The sequence below is a fragment of the Trachurus trachurus genome (assembly GCF_905171665.1).
Source record: "Trachurus trachurus genome assembly, chromosome: 7".
NCBI classification, from domain to species: domain Eukaryota; kingdom Metazoa; phylum Chordata; class Actinopteri; order Carangiformes; family Carangidae; genus Trachurus; species Trachurus trachurus.
In genome coordinates, this window is record NC_139901.1 from 5,502,168 (window position 1) to 5,523,022 (window position 20,855).

Sequence of the window (20,855 nt, forward strand, 5' to 3'; positions counted from 1 at the left end):
GTCGCCAGGAATTTGTGATGTTAAAATGGGGTCACGAGCCAAAAAAGGTTGGGAACCACTGGATTAACTGGATTGTCCACACATAATGATTACACAATTAAAGTACATAGTTTATTCTATTATATTGGAACATTTATCATGAAATACAGTCAGTGGATGTTGGACATCCTATTCCTCTCCTCCTGCTGAGGGCAGAACAAGCTTTTCTGGGTCATAGTAGTTCTCCGATAGGATAGGGAGACCCTCCTTCTCTCTCTGCTGGACCAAACGCTCTGCCTCCCTTCTGGCCCACTGCCTCATTCTGGAAATAATAAACAACACAAACACACAAGAGAAGATACAGTCAGAGAGTCAGAGAACCACACACAAGAAATTTTAATATTAACAAAACCCTGCTTGACTGCGAACCCCATCCCCCCAATTTTCATTATGTCCAGTTCTTTCTTTTTTAATTCACCTCGCAGCGGCAACATTTAAAGCAATGCATCATTCCCCTTCAATAACATCCACCACTGCATTATTATGTGGCCTAGTGTCGGTGCAGTCAGATTCTCTCAGCACCACTGAGAGTTTTCCTAAATGAGCTACGGAGGAAAATCCATCGGCTCTGATGTGCTCCCTGAATGACAGGCACACAGACAGGACTGGCAATGGTCCACCAACACACAATGCTCCATGACTGATGTTGTTTTTTGTTTTTTTGGTGAAGACAAGTTTAAAAAAAACATCTTTGAAAGAAGTAGGCAGGTGGTGCAGTCAAGTATTTTCTATTTAAAGAGAAGCAAATAAATATAAAAAAGAATGACACTGTCCATTGAGAGGAAACCATGACTCAGCAGAACTTCCATTAAGAGCAAGAGACAAAACATGCTGATATCACACCTATCATCTTATATTCCTAGCAGATATGAGAAGAGGGAGCTCACCCGTGGTCTGGTAGATAGTGGATAAATGTTGCTCCGATAACAAGGGCCACTGAGATGCCAAAGAAGAAGCCCACTCTCATGTTCCACTCATCCACCACGGGATCACTGGAGAAGCCATGGTAGTCTGGGTTCTGAGAAAACACAGACAAACTAATTATAAACAGGAGGCACAAGATAGAGTGCAGACCTTCAGTCGGTTTATATGATATGTCGGATGTGTCATTTTGGATCAAAACAGACAGCAGGGTGTTTGTAGATGGAGCAGAGCTGTGAGAGCTCATCGACCGACCACTCTGAGAAACAGCAAGCTGAACTTTTACAGATCAAATGGCTGAGTTACTCATTTAACAGTTAACAGTGATGACTCCATAAACTAAAATATAATGAAATATAATACAGGTATTCAATTTTTTTTTTTTTAAGATACTGAATTTTGGGTTTCTGATAAATGTAAGCCATAATCATTACAAGTAAAAGAAATAAAGACATTAATTATTTCAGTCTGTGTGTAATGAAACTGTTTAATATAAGAGTTTCACTATACTATTTGAATTGAACTACTGAAATAAATTAATTTTTCCATGTTATTCTCATTTATTGATGCAGCTGTATGTTGACAAGCTGATGGTGAATTCTGTTGTTGCCAGAAATTAATCAGGGTGAAAGTAATAAAGTTGTTATTTTGTGTATTTGGCATTTCATTTTAAGTTTTTAAAAACCCAGAGTTTAGATTTTACTGTAAGTTGAAACAGGTGCACACAGCAAGTGTCTGAAATCACACCCACTGGCCAACAGAAGTATAAAAAAGTTTGACTAATGCTAAACACCAATAGTGATTCTTCAACAGTTTTATGTCCACTACTTCCATCAGTAATGTGTTCTCCCCCTTTCTGCTGTTTCTGACAGTCCCTTTACAGAGTGATATTCAGACAGGGGTGGTTAACGTTGTTTACACATTTCTGCCTTTTATGATGCAGCTGTTTGATTATTGTTGCTTAAAATAGCTACATACAATCTAATATGGACACTTGCTTAAAGGGATAGTTCAACATTTTGGCAAATTTGCCTATTGCCATAATCCCTATAGTCATAGCAGTAGGTTCATTACTTTTAATTATCGGTGCATGTTGTTTTGAGATCTATGGGAAAGAGATGTGAGCTGCTCACTGAACACAATGGAGGTGAATGGTACAGGTCCCTTTTCCCTCATCAAACACACAATCCAACAACTTGTGGACAAGTTGTGACCTGCACATTCACCACGCTATAATAATGTAACATTACGACACATGAAGCAAATACTCAAAATTACTTGTGTTTTTTAAATCACTCCGCCAGCAGTCGTGTCTAGAATGTAGTTCCGGCTGCATTTGCCTCGAAAACAACTCTGTCTCATTAATGTTACATGATTATTTCATAGCATGGTGAATGTGCAGGTCACAACTTGTCCACGAGAGCATTTTGGAGTTGTTGGATTGTGTATTTGATGAGTTTGATGAGGGACAGGGGACCTGTACCATCCACCTCCACTGTGTTCACTGAGCAGCTCACGTCTCTGCCCCACTGATCTCAAAACAACATGCACTGATAATTAAAGGTAATGAACCTACTCCTATACATATAGCCTAGGGATTATGGCAATAAGCGAATTTGCCAAAATGTTGAACTATCCCTTTAAGGTAGGCTAAATAATAAAACACCACTGTGAACAGTGGAGTACAGCTGAGCAGCATCACACAATACAACCTCCAAAATGATCACACAGTTGAATCAACAACTCTCTCCAAGAATTAATAACATCAAAACTACAGAACATATTTTAGGGAGATGTCCCTATGATATGCAATGAAATACCAATGCAAACATACACCTGATAGCAGTAAATTATGTTGATATATATTATCCCCATACTTTTCCTCCACCTCTTCCCTCTTTTCAAACTATAACCCTGCAAGGTTTATTGCGTTTTAAAAGTCATTCTGTCTGCGTACATTTGTCGTTGTCGTTATTTTATTACAGACAGTTGCTTTTGTTTTATTCCTATTGTACAGCACCTTGTAACTTGGCGATATTATGAATAAAAGTTATTGTTGCTATGTATTATTATTATTATCAATTCCACATTTTGGTCTTTGAGCTTTGAACACAGTGGGTGCTGTCAGGGCCGTTGTATAGGGGAGAAAGGTGATGATAATTCTAGGGGCCCAGCGCCCAGTAGGGCCCACAAAAAACCCCAGTAGTCTAATCTTTGTATGACTGAATTATTCTGCATAAGACCCTGACTAATACTCATAGTGAATTAGCATCAAAACAAAGTTAATAAAACGTAATAATACATACGTTGTCTAAGAATAAAAGTGGAAAAGTCAGGGGGCAGGGGCCCACTTTAGTATTCTTTCAGGGGGCCCAGAATTCCTAGCAACGGCCCTGGGTGCTGTGTGACCCGACCACAGCTGAGCTGCAGTAACCCGAGCAGACTGTGCTGTAGCTGTAGCTTTAGCTGTGACAGGCTGACGGTATGTGCTCTGCTTCTTCTCTATGTGTGAGGACACAGTTCGATTCCCGGTGAGGTGACCGCTGTCCGCACAGCACGGCAGCCTCTTCTCTGCCGGTGGACGCTCACTGTCTGCAGCTGACGCCGCCGCCGTATCGCGGAGCGGGGAACTCACCTTGACATAGCGGCTGACCTCCCCGTGTCCGCCCTGGTCCGTGGGGGCGTGCAGCTCCGTCACGGCGCTCGAACCGGCGGCGCCGGTCGGTTTGGACTGGGACACGAACCGTGCCGGTGGGTGGGTGAGTAACCGGGGCAGTGCGGGCCCGAACCGTGACAGTCGGGTCAACATCTCGACTGTTTGTGAAGGAGAGCGTTTACCCGGAACAGGAAACCGGAGTCTTCACCCTGCTGCGTCCTCTCGTGGGTTAAAGGGGGCGTTACCGCCACCACGAGGTGGTTGACGGTGATGCACCCTGAGGAGTCTAGGCAAGCTGCTCAGTTTTAATACAGCCTACTAATTTTATGTGATTGGCTATTTTAAAAATATGGCTGAATGATCAATAACAAATTAAACTGTGGTTTGACAAATTCAAACACATTTATTGATTATTTATTTAAAGGAGCCACGGTAGCCTATAAGATCATGTGTACGATCAAATTCAGTGTTTAAGGAGCTCAGGCAGGTGATTTTGAAGTATGCTAAAAGTAATCTAGAAAGTATTCAGAATACATTACTTTACTTAGTAATCCAAATGCATTACAGATTACAGATTTTGGGACATGTAATCAGTAATCTGTAAGGGAATACATTTTAAAAGAAACTAAATTCTTGTGTTTGTTCGTTGGTGGGCTTTGGGAAGGGGGAGATGGTTCCGCCCAGGGCGTAAAACTAGCCAGGACCGCCTCTGATATAAAGGAATAATTATCAATAAAGAATTCAAGTAATAGGTAATAAATGGTAAATGAGAGTGACAATAAATAGCTAATAATAGGACAAAAAATAAAAATGCAGAGTGGAAAGTCTAAACATCCCACTTGCTACTCACCTTTTTCTTCTAAATTATAGAATAGATTATACATTTTGGATGCCAGTATGAACCTGGGACTTCTCTATACCAGGGGTTCTCAGTCTCACTCTGGGACCCACATTTTCCCATGGTCATTAAGGCGCGACCCACTTTTATAGAATTCAAACCAAGAATTTTTTTTTTAAAGCCTTTAAAAACTCATTTTGCTCTTTATTGAGCAAAGTGCATTTCAGAGCACATGAATGAAACTGAGGAGGACCATGACAACTGCATGTACAGAAGTGAATAAAAAAATCAAACTGCACAAAATGGAGACCAACAAAATTATATATTTAACTTCTAATGCATCTCTGCATTCAGAGCATATTCACAAAAGTGAATAAATATCAAATTGAACAAAATAAAGACCCACAAAACAAGGTATTTTCACTGCATTCAGGCCACATTAATAAGAAACTGATATCTTTGCATTCAGAGCAAATGGAGCAAATAATAAAAAACTGAGGAGGACCATTACAACTGCATGTGTTCACGTGTCTCGTGTGCCTTTCAAAATAAGTTATTTTTCAAAATAAAATACATGTCCAACATCAGATGTGCATTAAATATTATTTAGTTTTTTGACCAGCTGTCCGCGACCCATCCAGAACGGGTCCGGGACACTTTTGGGTCCCGACCCACCAGTTGAGAACTACTGCTCTATACGTCACTGCAATGTGTTCTTTAATGTTAAATGTAACTATATCATGCTGCAACTTTGGTGTGGACCTAAATTATTTTAACAAAGGGCAAATTGCCATAAATTTAGTTGAGGGTTACAAAGTGAAGTGATGAACTCATGGCCTCCTCAAACACAACGCATTGGTCAACAACATCACTGTCATCAATCATTGTAATGATGCCTACAGCCTTTGAGCTGATTGTGGGAGCATTATGTAGCTTTGGTTGAACCGCAACAACTTTGGCTGCATATGATGATTATTGGATTATGGGAGTTGTTCAAATAAAAAGTAAAAAATAAAAGTCAAGTCAAGTCAGTGAATTGATGCACTGATACCACTAATATAACACAGGATTATACACTGAAGGTCTCATAATCATATCATCTTAGACCAAGTGGCAGCAGACATACACTTCCTCCACAATATTCAGCTGCTGATGTGCCGTCTGGCAACTAGTACAATCACCAATGAAGTGGTAGGCCTGGCTATATATAAAAAGTAACATTAGCAAATGATCAGACTCTGCACATGAACTTTAGTTGACATCACAACCTTTTGTGGAATTTGTCAGTCAATTAAAAACAACAACCATCCTTTACCCAGTCATCACAGTTGCATTGATTTATTTGTGCCCAATATACAGTAACACTGTTGTGTATTGTATGATTAAAAAGGTTAACTTTGTGCACATATATAACTTACTGCGATAAATCTTTTTTTTTTTTTTTTTTTTTTTTTACAAATGCGCATATTCCTACTTTATAATCCAGCTTGTCCAGTTACTAAAGTTATTTTAAATATGCTATTAAATACTCATGTACAAAAGGAGGCAAAGCCAAGTGAAGGAGTAATCACAATCATCGAGGGTCTCTCTCAAGATGTGAGATTTCTTCAGTTTCTGCTTCAAACAGGACAGAAACATTTCACAGAGTGGGATCTCCTTTCTGGAGGTGGAGCCATCACACTTCTTGTTTGGCCCTCTTCATTACAGACAACTGGGAATACACAATTATATAGACCACACATGACTGAGAATGAAGTTGTAAAGGTAAACAAGGCCGAGGAACAGAAAAAACTGACATTTTTCAGAGAATCGGTCCCTGATTTTGTTCCATTATTTTCCCACACTATTGAAACAAATTTCATAATAGTCACTGTTGATGCACACCATTACATCAACATTCATTTATTGTTGACATTTCAGTCACCTCCTGATTTTCCAAGATAGAGTCTGTTGTTGGTGTGATGTTAGCTAGCAGCAGGAGAGTTGTATGGCTGAAGCTTGTGCTGGGCTGGAGACTGTCTGCATGTGGCAACTAGTCACTTTGCTGTTTGGTATTTCGCCATAAAGTATACGCAGAGCTAAAAACACCAGCTTTCACCCATCTGTTCATTTTAAAGGAGAGTTATGGAAAAAGAGATTTGTGCCAAATTTGGAGGTGTGATAGGACATGGACCAGGAGAGGATCTGTTAGATGTATTCGTCATATCCTGGATAATTAAATTCTGATTATTGTCTCTTAACTTTGGTGTATGCTGGTGGAGGTGAGTGCCATTAGAGAAAGTGTTGTGACTGGTTAGCATAGCTTCCTTGTTAGCTATCACTGTAGTTTGTAAAAAATAATCCAATCTCCATTATTCTTTTTTTTTTTTTTTTTTAACTATTATTATGTTTTGCTTAATCTATGAGGAAGGGTATCAAGGTCCATGCTGTATGAGTATCTTTGGATTCTATCATAGTGATGCAAACCCATAAGTCCTTAAATCAACAGTGTATCTCTATGTTCAATTGAAAAATGATTTTTCACACATCACACTCTATATCAACATTTAGACTTTGTGTCTAAAACGTGTTAATTTAGTGACATAATCTGAACATTGCTTATTGTAAATTTGGCAAATGCAATTTTAGCCCAAATTAATATTTAGAGTGTGTGAATATCTTTAATTTACACTTTCTATATGATACTTTTAATTCAGTGGATCAATTCTCTGACAAACAGACGTTTGAATAATCCACACATAATAATGGTCTTTAAAATAATGATCAAGTAGAAATATGTGGAGTCAGTGAAATTAGTTGAGAGGCTGTTTTACTGTATCTTCAGTGGTTTAAAATGACTTGTAGTGAACACCATGAAAGCAAACATTGATACAACGCAGTCAATTCATTTAATTGAAATATCTCTCGGTCCTAAAACTGGCTTTCAGATCAGTCTGTATGATGACAATGTAGACAGTAAGAGCACAAAAGAAAAATATAAATCAAGGCTACTGATTCAAACAAGTGAGGCACTTTTCTGCCAAAAGGGTTGCACAGAGGCTAATATTATATCTTTATATTCCACTTTATAATGTCACTGTAGACTGAATAGTGAATATATTACACAGCCAGCCAGGACCCACTTATCCCTTTCTTTCTACCTTCAGCAACCAACAAATCCAAAGACTGTCGTATGTGATTCCTACAATGTATATGCAATAAATTTGCCTCATTTAAATAAAAACGTCCATGGTTTGAAATCAAAGTACAGACAACAGAGCAAAAAAGACAGTCTTTGGGAAACAGCAATAACCAAAGTGCTAAAATGATGTGTATCTGAATATCAACCCACCAAAGCATTAAATAATATACAGTACTGATGCTGCTGTAATTTGAATGTATGAGTCCAGCACATACAGTGTGTCAGCAGAATGGCATTTGTACATAGAGATCAACACCAAACTGCTCCCTACAGTACTGCACCCACATATCTTCATAGTGTAATAACTACATGACAACATTTCACTATTTCATTTGATGTCATCAATACAAAAAGGATCAGCTGGTTTGTCCTGTCGTTACATCTGAGACCCTAAGCTATGCACCAAAGATGGACTTGAGATGTTGTGATTGGCTGAGTCACATTCAAAATTGTAAAAACAAGCAAGAAAAAAAAACAGTAAAAAAAAGAAAAAAAAGAATACACCCATATATAAGAAATATTTAGGTAATATTAAACCTCCTTCATTGACACATACTCATTGCACTGACCCCAAATCTTTGAAATCCATGGTCACACATCTCTGCATCCTTCCCTTATACTGCACTTGGGTAAAAATGTAAATCATGTGACCTTTTATTTTTTATTTTTACAGAAACAGTGAGCCATTTTACTAACATTAAAGTTTTTAGAAAGTTTTGTTTTGCTGACAGCAGCAATCTATGATTAACCTACACGTGCAGTCTGGAGGTGGTGTAAAGTACGGGGCCACTGGAACATGACTCTGTTTGGACCCAGGGGTCTCTGGGTGTCTCACTATGACAGCAAGTCCAGATGCAACAGCACTTTGGAAGAGGAGGAGGAAGAGGAGGAAAAATCCAACAGCACACCACCTCGCAACAGCAACGTGTCTCCAGTTTGTGCACTAAAAGGAGTGAGGAGAAAAGTGAAGCAGCAGAGGCGTCAGTGAGTTTTCCGTAACGAAAGATCTTTGTCCTTATTGGCTGGAAGCTTCACTGACACATGACATGGTCTGTGTTTTTAATTTAAGAACTTCAGACGTTATCGTCTCTGGTTCTCTCTCTAAAAAGTGAATGCAATATATTTGATCTCCTCCTTCTGACAGCTCCAACAATGTAGTGTTCATTTCCAGCCAGAAAGCTGTAAAACAGTTTAGTTCAGGAGTTTGTTACTGTAAAAGAAATAATGCCCTTACAGGTGATTTTGTTTGATGGTTTGTGATTCTCAATAACACAATTTAAAGAAATAAACAGTTCCCTAAAAGTATCGATTTGACAGATATCGTTCGACTGACATTCTCCCCCATACACCTTTATATATCACTCTCCAACATGACTTCATGCCATGACAAAATTCAAATTGTATCTGGCCTGAAAATGGCAGGATACAAAATGAAAAACTTGTTTGGGTGAGTAAATGGTGTAGAGAGGTCTGACACGTTGAAGGTAACACTCATACAGTGGAAACAGAAGACAGGCTGTGCCGACTGTAAGACCATCAACAAGCATTTTAAATTTGTCATCTGCAAGCTCGAGCTGAGATCCCCCTGATGACATCACTATGACATCATTTATTTTTCAAAAATGTGTTCAGACAGAAAGTAAAGGACATGCCTGGGCAGGGCCCTGGAAGGTTTGGGATTCTTGAGTGTTTCTGGCCAGCTAACAGGGAAAGCAGGGGAAAGACAGAGGGGAAGAAATGACACATGGGTCCCTCCCACAGTGGACTTCAGGTTGGGACATTATGGTTCATGTTTGTCATCTTAACCCCAAAAATACTGGCTTTATCTACAAGTGTTGTTTCCTTTTCCAGGTGACTAGCAGATATCTGGGACTGTTATATAAAGCTGAAGATTAATGATTAGCTGCTGGTCGGCGGTACCAAAAAATGTTGGTATCCCCCCGCCCCCAAAGATCTGTACAGAAAAAGCTTGTGTCTGAAACACAGAGTACGGTATATTGTATCTTAAAGGGATAGTTCAACATTTTGGCAAATTGGCCCATTGCCATAATTCCTATAGTTTTAGGAGTAGGTTCGTTACCTTTAATTGTCGCTGCAAGCTATTTTTAGAACGGCGGAGCAGAGCCGCGAGCTGCTCAGAGCTACGCTACGGAGGCTCATGGGATTTCTTGGTTTCCCTCATCAAACTCATCAAATACACAATCCAACAACTCCAAAACGCTCTCGTGGACAAGTTGTGACCTGCACATTCACCACGCTATGAGATAATAAATGTGCAGGTCACAACTTGTCCACCAGAGCATTTTGGAGTTGTTGGATTGTGTATTTGATGAGCTTGGTGAGGGAAACCAAGAAATTCCACGAGCCTCCGTAGCGTAGCTCTGAGCAGCTCACGGCTCTGCTCCGCCGTTTTAAAAACAGCTTGCACCGACAATTAAAGGTAACCAACCTACTCCTAAAACTATAGGGATTATGGCAATGGGCCAATTTGTCAAAAATGTTGACCTATCCCTTTAACTCTCAGTCATACCAGAAACGTATTCCCATTTCCTCCTGAAATACGTAGTGTATACATATACTTCAATTCCAGAGTTTGACTTGGTTAACAGTGCAAAAATTGTCTGAGATGTGTGGTCTTTACAAAAGCCTCAAAAGCTCTAAATCTGTCTGCTCATCTCTTTGAAACCAGGTGATCTGATCACTGTAACAAATGCTGGTGTAATGTGGCCTTTAAATGTGATCCGGCCTAAAAAAAAACCAAAACCAAACGACAGAACTCACCAGGAGCTCCAGTTTTCTCTGGTTTTCCTTCGTCTCATTGTGCATCATTCGCTCAAATCCGTATGTAACTATACCACATCTAAAATTCCATTTGTGTTCTGTCTGAACACATTTTTTTTTGTTAGAACCTCAGCTGCAGTTTTCTACTTTATTTGTTGACTTACCCTGGCTCAGAGGGCAGAGGTGTGACGACTTCGTCCTCAGTAAAGTTTCAGACAAATCTCCCAAAACCTCCACTTTCAACAACTCATTGTGGATTTCCCTTTTTGTTTTGTTTTTTAAAAATCCTGTAATTTGGGTGCTTTAGTTAAGACACTTTTGTGGCTTATTGGACATGAGCATGTAAACAAAGTTAATAAAGAGGGCAACAAAGGCTAAATGCACCAAGTGGCTAAACTTTTGTAGGTTCTGGCGAAACTCAAGACAGTCCCCAAGCCCCCCCCACGGTGTGACCTGAATCACAGGGTTCAGCGTGTCATGCATCAGCAACAAGACACGAAGCTCTTTGATCATCTATCCCGAAGACAGACAAACCCCATCCATCAACTGGAAGGGTTGATGGGAAAAAAACAAAAACAAAGCAGTACAATGAATACTGACATAAGGAATATAAATATATATTCAAGCATACACAGAATGAGTAGATTATTAACAGCCCTATTCGACGTGGAAGGCCGACTAAAAAAGACCAACACCTCCGACGGGCCACAGTCAGTCTTCCGGGGGGTTCAACGGAGGATGAGGGGGAGAGCCGGTGATGCAGGGTGGAATCAGGATGTGGGGGAGAGGGAGACTTGAGCTGTTGGAGAAGGAATGGTGGTCGCAAGGTTATAGGTTGAGTTTGGAGACGACGGCTGGGGCGACGCCAGAGGGCTGTAGATGGGCCTGGCCGAGATGGTCGGAGAGGGGGAGTGTTGAGCGGCCGTGGCCGTCGTCGGGGAGTCCGAGCTGACCTCATCCCCTTCCTCCGAGTCCCACACCTCGCTCTGCAAATAGTCCGCGAATAAGGCCTTGGCTCGCTGCAGCACCCTGCTCAGGTTATGGCGCCGCACCAGCCGGTCGAAGTGCATGGCCAGCTCGTTGTAATCCAAGCTGTTCTTGATGATGTGGTCGCGGTGCTCGAGCAGGATGGACATGCACAGGAACAGCATGAATGGGTTGCCCTTGCCGAACTCCTGGGGCGGCGGCAGGGAGCACGGTTTGATGCTGGTGGCCTCGGCTTTCGAAGAACCGGGGGTGTTGGCGGCGGTGCTTGGCGATTTGTTGCCGGGCGAAGGGAGGTTGTTGGAGGACGACCTGCCGCCGGACAGCAAGGGGCTTCTCGCGAAGGACAAAATAGGCGACGAGAGTATGGATCGACTCTGAGCGTGGGAGGGAGACGCGACGGATGTTTTTACGGTGGGAGTCGTGGGCGAGTTGATCCCCGTGCTGCCGAGCGCCTGGGCGGAGGAGGTCGGCGCTTTTGCGGCAGTTCTTGGTAAGGTCTCTCTTCCGTTTGTCGCGGACGCCGGCGTGGTTTTCGGAGGAGAGTCTGGAGAAGCTCCCGGCCAACTGGAGGGTGACGTCGAAGATGCGGGGGAGGCGGAGGAACCGGTTTTCCACGTCGGTAGGCCACTAGGAAAGAGAGGCGGTGATGACATCGGAGAGAGACCGTTGTCACAGTTTTTTATGAGAGGTGTCCTCTCCTCTGTGTCCTCCTCGCTGTCGGCTGTGGACTGGCGCCTTGCAATGCTCGGTACCGACTTTGAAGACACCAAACCCTTCGGCTGCTCAGACTCTTCCATCTCGAAGCTGTCTTCGTTTCGGGCAGTATAGTATTTAAACTCTCCGAAGCTAGTCTGCCTCTCTAAAGGAGGACCCAGATCTGCCTTTTCCACACTCGCTTGTTGACCGTCGCAATCACCGCCCTCACTTCCGTTTCCAGCCTTCGCATTTTGCCTTTCTTTTTCTTCTATGATAGCGTTCCTGCTCGCGTCCGGTTCTTCTCTTGAGGGCCTCAGCATGTGCCGCCTTCGCTGCTTCTCCTTTTGCTCCTTGTCGTCTTCGAGGCGGTTCTCGACCGCCTTGTCTTTGTCCCTGCGGGTCGCCGCCTCATCCGTCTCCAGCGGCGGTCCGTGAAGCTCCACTTCGGTTTCAGGAGGATCTGGGGGCAGGGAGCTCCACGTGACCTCGAGCATCCTCAAGGCGTCGTCGAACGCGAACTCTCGCTTGAGCTCCAGGAGCAGCCAGCGGTAGCAGAAGAAGAGGTCGTCGGCTCCTCTGGACACCAGGTAGGAGTAGAACTCGGGGTCCGAGTACTGCAGGAGCAGCTTCAGATGCTGGAACTTGATGGACATGAGCTGCCCGTCTGGCCGGAAGTTCCCCTCCAAACGTTTCATGATGCCACAGAAGCAAATGAAGGCATGTGCCTCGTTGTCCATTACTGCAAGTATAGGTGAGGCAATATCGCTCATGCCTTGACAGTAGGAGATCTGAAAAACAACACATCCACACAGAGTTGAAGCTTCAAAACAAAACCTGAATTTTTTAAAATAATAATGACTAACACCAAAGCCGTTTTCCCACTGAAATTAGCAGGTCGACGCAGGTTTTTTAAACGCTAACAATCGGCATTTGGGTCCTTTCCCATTGACCAAAATGAGCCGAGTCTGACCCCCTGCTGGGGGATCAGACAGAGCATAAACCAGTCGCCCCGCTTTCATCCGCGGTGCGAGAAACACAGTGTCATGCCACAACCGCCCGCCGCAGAGTGTGAGGTCCGTCGGCCGAGGCAAACGAGGCGTCTGGCTGACCTGGAGCACCAGGACCGCGGAGGACAGCGAGTCTGCCGCGGCACAACACGTCGGTTAAACAGACTGTCGCTTTTTTTTGTTGTGTTGTCTGATCTTTTGATCAAATCCCAGTCTCGAATGAGAGCAGAGATTTGTTTTGGTACGTGATATGAGACGTGACTGGCTCGATGTTATGACGTGGCGTCACGTAACGCTCAACGCTATCACGTAAATTAGCGGGTTGACCCGGGTCTGGCGTTCCTACTGTTCCTACAGAACCGATAACTGCATTTTAGCTGCTCAGACTACTGAGTGGATCTCTATATTAATTAGGGCTGCAACAACAAATCGATAAAAATCGATTAATAAAAGCGCTGGCGACGAATTTCATTATCGATTCTTTGTGTTGTGCGATTAAAATGTCACTCAGTATGTGGCAGAGCTGTTTACTTCACGTTAAGAGTGTAGGGATGAGTAGTAGCAGCGTGAGGCAGTAATGCAACTTGACGGATGCAAACTGCCTTAAAACATCACAGAAGAAAAGTGAGAGAGCCGATATTTTAAAACATTGACTGAAGTGGAGAAAATGTTCCGAAATCTTCTAAAGTGTGGGAGCCGTCACTCTACAAAAAGGTTGTCGTCTTTGCAAAAGTGATATGGCATGGCACGGGAGCACCGTGTGTGAGTGAGAGTCTGTGTGTGATAGTGCAACGCAAGATCACTTTTACTTAGTTTGTATTGTAGCATAAGTATAGAACATACGTTTTAATGTTGAAACAAATCATGTTAAAAGGATAGTTCAACATTTTGGTAAATTGGCCCGTTGCCATAATCCCTATAGTTTTAGGAGTAGGTTTGTTTCCTTTAATTGTTGGTGCAAGCTGTTTTTAGAACGGCGGAGCAGAGCCGCAAGCTGCTCAGAGCTACGCTACGGAGGCTCATGGGATTTCTTGGTTTCATCAAACTCCTCAAATACACAATCCAACAACTCCAAAACGCTCTGGTGGACAAGTTGTGACCTGCACATTCACCACGCTATGAGATAATAACGGAATGTTATGAGACAGAGTTGTTTTGGAGGTAAATTCATGCAAAACTGCTGATGTGTGTTGCCTTTAGGCGCAGTTTTTCAGCAAGCAGTCTCTGCATTTGCCTCGAAAACAACTCCGTCTCGTAATGTTCCGTTATTATCTCAGAGCGTGGTGAATGTGCAGGTCCACCAAACCAAGAAATCCCATTAGCCTCCGTAGCGTAGCTCTGACCAGCTCGCGGCTCTGCTCCGCCGTTCTAATAATAGCTTGCACTGACAAATAAAGGTAAGTAACCTACTGCTATGACTATAGGGATTATGGCAATGGGCCAATTTGCCAAAATGTTGAACTATCCTTTTAACAGTTAATTTTGTGTTAGTCCATGGCCTGTTGATAAAGCTATTTGACGTCCACATAGTTGTTTTTTTCTTTAATTATTCTTAATAATTTTATACGTTAAAGCAGAAGTAAGCGATCCGGTCACTTTGGCTAATGCTGCGTTCCAGGTAGGCTTTTGAAACCGTAAATTACAGCTTCAAGTCACAACTTACGACTTTGTAGCGTTCCAGGCAACCCACTCGTGTTTTTCCGACCTGTTTTACCTGTGAAAGTCACTATAACGGCCACTCGTAACTTCCGACCCGTGAACTCGTACCAGATTGAACTGGTACGACTTCACAGCTCGGAAAAACACGAGTTACGAGTTTCCTTGAACGCACCATAACAGTCCTCGTCGCTACGTCACCACATTCACGGCGTCCCTTGGCTGCACACACAGCCCTGCATGCCGTTCTCTCTCCTCATTGGATAAAAACTGTAGGATACGATAAATGTTTTCTCCTTGGCTCAGAGCAGAGTGACTGACAGACCCGTGTTTCGGTCCAAACACTCTATGTAAGTGATTGCTGTCGGAAGATATAACTATTTAAGACTTATATTAACACAAATATATCACTTACTTCTGCTTTAACACCTCAGAATGTTCAAGCAGCAACCTTTCATTTGTGCACCTTCACTTGTGCACCGTCAATTTGAAATAATGTTCTGTTTTTGAATAAAGAGATGGAAAAAATAATCAACCGATTAATCGATTATTAAAATAATTGTTAGTTGCAGCACTAATGTAAATGAGCCTGCAGGTGGAAGAGTTGTGTGTGCTCAGGTCTCCACACATGCTTTGATAAAGGCTCTGGCTTCTTTAGTAATGATGCCAATGTTTGTTTTAGGGTTAGGGTTGCTCCTCCCTTTTTGTTAATACTGAGCAAACCTATTTTCAAATGAATATTTGTCTTGTGCTGCTCAAACCATTTTCAAATGTAAGCTACAGGTTCTCAGTGTCAACAAGCCTTCCACCGAAGACTGCAGTTTCCTTATTCAAGGTGATTAAAGATGAATATGAACCACATTTTGGGTATTTTTAACTTGAGATCAAGAGATCCAACACCTCTACGAACCTGTGGATGTGTGATGGCGAATGTGGTGAGCAGGTCTGTCAGGGCGGTCAGATGCGGACTGTCCTCTGAGCCGGCGTAATATGGATGAGCCCGGTCCGTCCTCAGAACGTCTTTGCGAACGTTTCCGCAGATAAATTCAAGGTCCTCATGACTGGCCCGGGTCGTCCACTCTCTCTTCAGCTGGTCATACTCCCTGGTCTTCTTCTTCATGTAGTCCATTCTTTCCTGTCCAGTAAGTCCATCGGGGTAGACGTTCAGGAGGTACCGCCAAACAACCTACCACGACAGCAGACAGTACAGATGTTAAGTCGTTATTAACTCCTGGTCATAAAATACTAATTATATACTATTATATACATTGACGTATTGGGGTATAACGAGATGTATCCGTTTTCAAAAAATAAAACTTTACTAAAAGAAAAATCAATTTACATCCAACGTTCTGTACAAAAACTATGTGCTTCCTTTCACAGCTCTCATCTGAACACTGAAGCTGTCAGTGACGTAATTTCAATACTCAAAATTCTAGCACTCTAGACACACAACACTAAACACAAACCATGAAACTGAACTTAAAGGGATAGTTCAACATTTTGGCAAATTCTCCTATTGCCATAATCCCTATAGTCACAGGAATAGGTTCATTACCTTTAATTATCGGTGCATGTTGTTTTGAGATCAGCGGGGCAGAGACATGAGCTGCTCAGTGAACACAATGGAGGTGAATGGTACGGTGTCCCTCAAAACTCATCAAATACACAATCCAACAACTCCAAAATGCTCTTGTGGAGAAGCTAAAATCACTTCGCCCACCAGTCATGTCTGAAATGTAGTTCCGGCTGCATTTGCCTCAAAAACAACTCTGTCTCGTAATGTTACATTATTATTATCTCATAGCGTGGTGAATGTGCAGGTCACAACTTGTCCACAAGAGCGTTTTGGAGTTGTTGGATTGTGTATTTGATGAGTTTAATGAGGGACAGGGGACCTGTACCATTCACCTCCATTGTGTTCACTGAGCAGCTCACGTCTCTGCCCCGCTGATCTCAAAACAACATGCACCGATAATTAAAGGTAATGAACCTACTGCTATGACTATAGGGATTATGGCAATAGGCCAATTTGCTAAAATGTTGAACTATCCCTTTAAGAATCTTGACTTAATTTTCGTCCATAAATTATGGCTCTTACACATATGAATGTGTTTTTTTTTTTATTATTGACATTTATGAACTGGATCAATGAAATGTAACTGAATATTTGGAAAACAGGGGCTCCACCTTCCGCAGTGAGGGCTCCACACCGCCGTGGTAGATCCGCAGTCTGAGTTCCTCAGGTCGTGTCAACTGGCCCTGACCATTGAGGTAACTGTGGAACTCAGCGTCGCTCAGTGGAGGTTTGAAAGGCTTGATCTCCTCCCCATAAGACCAGCTGAAAGCCTGCTGGACTCTAGTCAAGGTCCGCCCCACCTGAGCACAAGTCAAAACACGCACATAAGCAAAGATCCTGACACACAGAGGGCGGAGTGTAAAAGAGACTGGATGAGAAAGGTCAAGGACGGAGAAGGAACCTGCGATAGCAGAGACTGGGTGAAGGGGAGCGCTGCAGAGGCCAAAGACTTGGTCCTGTCTGCGAGAAGCTGCTCAGAGCCAATCACGTCTTTAGGGCTTATGATATCCCAGTCCTCCATGACAGGACCTGCAGTCAAACAAAACACAGTAGAGACAACTCCCTGCTCAAAGGTTCACACACAAACAGGTGTCCATATCTACACTGAAACACGTTCATTAAAAATTCTTGCATCAAAATACCATTCTGGTCTTTATTCTGAATAAATCCCATAAATTATATCTATAATAAAAAATCCAAAAGTGTCTTGGTGCCATCTAAAATCACCCATCCTGTTCCTCAATTCAGCTATGTTTCTAAGAAGGCATATTTTCCTATTTTTTTTTGCTGAAGCACTGTCTGAATCATGTGTTGTGTTGTCAAACAGGAACATCTGAATCCACTCAGTGTTTTATACCATATAAAGTAGGCTATTTCACAGTGTAGAATAATACATGAGTACATGATTAAAACTGTCTGGAGATGTCAAACTTTTGTGATACATCCAAACATTTAGGTCAAATACTGGTGTTCTCACTGTCTTCTGAAGGTTTGATGTCCATCTTGAGCTGTAGATACGGTTTGGCCGCACTGACAAAGGCAACATCCAGATCCCAGTCAGAGCCCAGAGACGTATACATTTCAGCACCGCTCCGATCTCGAGACAGGTAACTGATCCCAAAATTCCGCTTCCTAGTTTTGAAAGACAAACGAGAGGAAATGCTGACAGACATACTTAGCCTCTCATAGGGACAAACTGAGATAACATTTGTGTCTAGACAGCAGTCTGAGTCTAGCCGGGGTCATCATCGCTCTTACCCGTTCAAATCAAAGGCTCTGATGAGTATGTGCTGCAGGACCTCCAGCGATGTTATCTGAGGATCAACAGCAAAGGAGCGAAACTCGACAGGAAGCACCCCGTCACATTTCTGAAAAGGATCACAACGCAGTCTCTAAAATATCATCATCGACAAATAAAAATATGTTGAAATTCAGGATAAAACCATGAAGTATACAATACTGATGGGTCGATAATAAACAGAGTAGTCTATGTTGTGTCAGTTTACTTCTTTTGTGATATGCAAGAATTGATGTACTGCGCTGTTTTGTACCAAAGTGAAGAACAAAAGGAGCGCACAGGGACTCGGATGGTGACTGACTGGGGAAACTGATGCTATTTTAAAGTTGGTAAATTCCACACACACAAAAAAAAAAAATCTGAAAACATGTTTTAGCAAAAAGTTAATCGTTTTGGGAGAAGTGATCAGAGCTGTCACCTTGTGGTACACAGTAGCCTATTCCTCTTTCTCCTGGAGTGACTTCTGTTTACTGCATCGTAGGACAACAAGACACCTCAAACACTGAGCCATTTTAGTCTGCATACATCATCAAGGATTATTATTTAAAGCAGTACTAAAGAACTTTCAGTTTTGGTTGAGTTTGGCGGCGCCTGTGGACCAAAGCGGTAGTGTTTTGCCTGAAGGAAGACTCCATTTCCCATGAACACTAGCGTGAAGCCCTGTAAATATCCTGCATTAAAATTAACAAAAGACATCAAAACTAAGTTTCTGTTTCCAGTGGATCATTTCAAAGTGAAAACACAAACATAATCCATTGCTAAAGTGCTGTTTTGCCTGTTCCCACCTTGTTGTGACTCGCAAAAGTGAAAGTGAAGGAAGACTCCATTTCCCATGAACACTAGCGTGAGAGCAGGGTTCCTACCATGCTCCTCAAAGCTGCTTAGTGCCAGAGAAAGAGATACAGACCCCCTCAGGCCATGACAGAGGTGTCATTCAACTTGTTGTAAGTCGATGTATCATCACAAAAGTTATGAAAATATTTTATGAAGGTTGAAAAGTTCCTTAGTGTTGGTTTAATTTAAAAATAATATATTTCACAAATAATATTAAGATAGGAGAATCATAAATAAAACCACACAGCATGTTGGAAACTGGTCTGATCACCTGTCCATGGGCGATTGTACAGTGTTGGAAGGAAACTCAAACACCCACACTAAATATGTGGAGGGTTCAAATGCTAAAAGCTTGTGGGAAAAAAAAATGTTGTGAAGATTAAATTGGAACAAATGACCGCACTAATGAACAATGGGACAGCTCTAATGTGGGATTGTGTTTGTTGCTGTTACTAAGCTTTGGTTTTGATTCCTATTTTAAGTATCATTATCCGTCCTCGTCTGTTGCACCGCCTGCTTATTGGTTAATTTTGTTTTTTTTCTTCTTTTCACCGTTTTGCTTCATTTTTAAATAAATGTATTAAATAATAGGCTACATTAAAAAACACACAGAGCAAATGTTTGGTGCAATGAGCTGTGACTTATATTATTTTCCAGCTCTGGTGCATATGAACTACATATTATGAACACAGCCGATGGGGTCTATCTATATTGTTTTGTTTTTATTCCTTGTGGTGTACTGCTGTATTTTATTTATTTATTTATTTATTTATTAGGGACGTCGGACGCAAATTAGCCGCCTGGCTATAATCCGGCATATTTACAGCAGTATTTCTTTTAGTTATACTAATGTTCATTAATATGCACTGTCCCTATTCAAATAAATGCTATTATTATTATTATTATTATTATCTATCTATCATTCAAAACGCATCTTAAGTCCTTTGCAACATACCGCCCGGTAATGCCAAACGCGAGACTATTTTTATTAACAAAAATAAAATGCCTCCTCTCTTGACTTGGTTACGTTTGACGTCACGAAGTTCTGTCATTCACGCACGCACTGCTGAGCAGGCAGGTGACGTCAGCCCAAGTCTGTGAGGGTCCACTGCTCTGGATAGAGACTCAGGTCGGACATTGGTCTTGTTTTTCTATCGATAAGTGTCAGTTAGAAGCAGGTGTTACAGCGGGTCCGAATGACGTGACGGACAGATGTGAGTCCCCCTCCCTCCCTCCCTCCCTCCTTCACTCCCCCCTTCTCCTCCTCCTCCTCCTCCTCCCAGCTGACATGGACACACTCCAGCGGAGGAAAAAAAACAACAAAAAAACACTCATACAAATGCTGGCGATAAACAAAAAACATGAAATGGCGGGTTGAGCGTCCACAGCACCGTGCTACAGAGACGAGAGGACACCGCTGTAGACGGCCGTGTCGACGTGTATCGCGGGCTGTGTCTGCCAGAGCAAACAAACACCGAGCAGCAGCAGCAGCAGCAGCAGCAGCAGCCTCTTCCATAAACAGGGACAGCGGCTGCCGCTAGCTGCACTAGCCCGACGGTGACAGGCTGTCTGCGGCTCTGCCCGCGCTCAGCCAGCCTACCTTGACTTTGACACGAACCACCCCCCGCTCCTCCTCGCCTGCCATCTTACAGACCCCGTGTTGTCGGAAACAGGACGGCTGTTGTTGTTCTTGAGGTTTTGTTTTCGCTCTACGCCGACATGGTGAGCTCTATCATGATGAGGGAGGGGGGGCAGCACTGGTCCAGTTCCTCCTCTGTTTCGTGATCTTCTTCTGCTTTCATTTCACTGACGGGGAGGTCACAGCTGCATTACCACCACCTACTGGAGGAACCGTATCATGTCCTCACTAGTAACCCTCAAA

General features: G+C 42.5%; 2 protein-coding genes across 2 annotated transcripts; both read right to left on the bottom strand.

The window, feature by feature from the left end:
* Nucleotides 1-89: 89 nt before the first annotated feature.
* Nucleotides 90-3,820, bottom strand: ndufb11 (NADH:ubiquinone oxidoreductase subunit B11). The gene is made up of 3 exons (XM_083975174.1): nt 3,596-3,820; nt 927-1,057; nt 90-301 (listed from the first exon to the last, which is right to left on the bottom strand). Exons 1-3 carry the CDS (start codon nt 3,767-3,769, stop codon nt 169-171), a joined length of 438 nt encoding a protein of 145 aa, XP_083831300.1. The 5' UTR covers nt 3,770-3,820; the 3' UTR covers nt 90-168.
* A 6,262-nt stretch (nt 3,821-10,082) lies between these two features.
* tbc1d25 (TBC1 domain family, member 25) lies at nt 10,083-20,746 on the bottom strand. Its single transcript, XM_083975641.1, has 7 exons — nt 20,574-20,746; nt 18,100-18,209; nt 17,819-17,973; nt 17,243-17,370; nt 16,953-17,141; nt 15,673-15,948; nt 10,083-12,887 (listed from the first exon to the last, which is right to left on the bottom strand). Exons 1-7 carry the CDS (start codon nt 20,616-20,618, stop codon nt 11,187-11,189), a joined length of 2,604 nt encoding a protein of 867 aa, XP_083831767.1. The 5' UTR covers nt 20,619-20,746; the 3' UTR covers nt 10,083-11,186.
* Between the last annotated feature and the right edge of the window lie 109 nt (nt 20,747-20,855).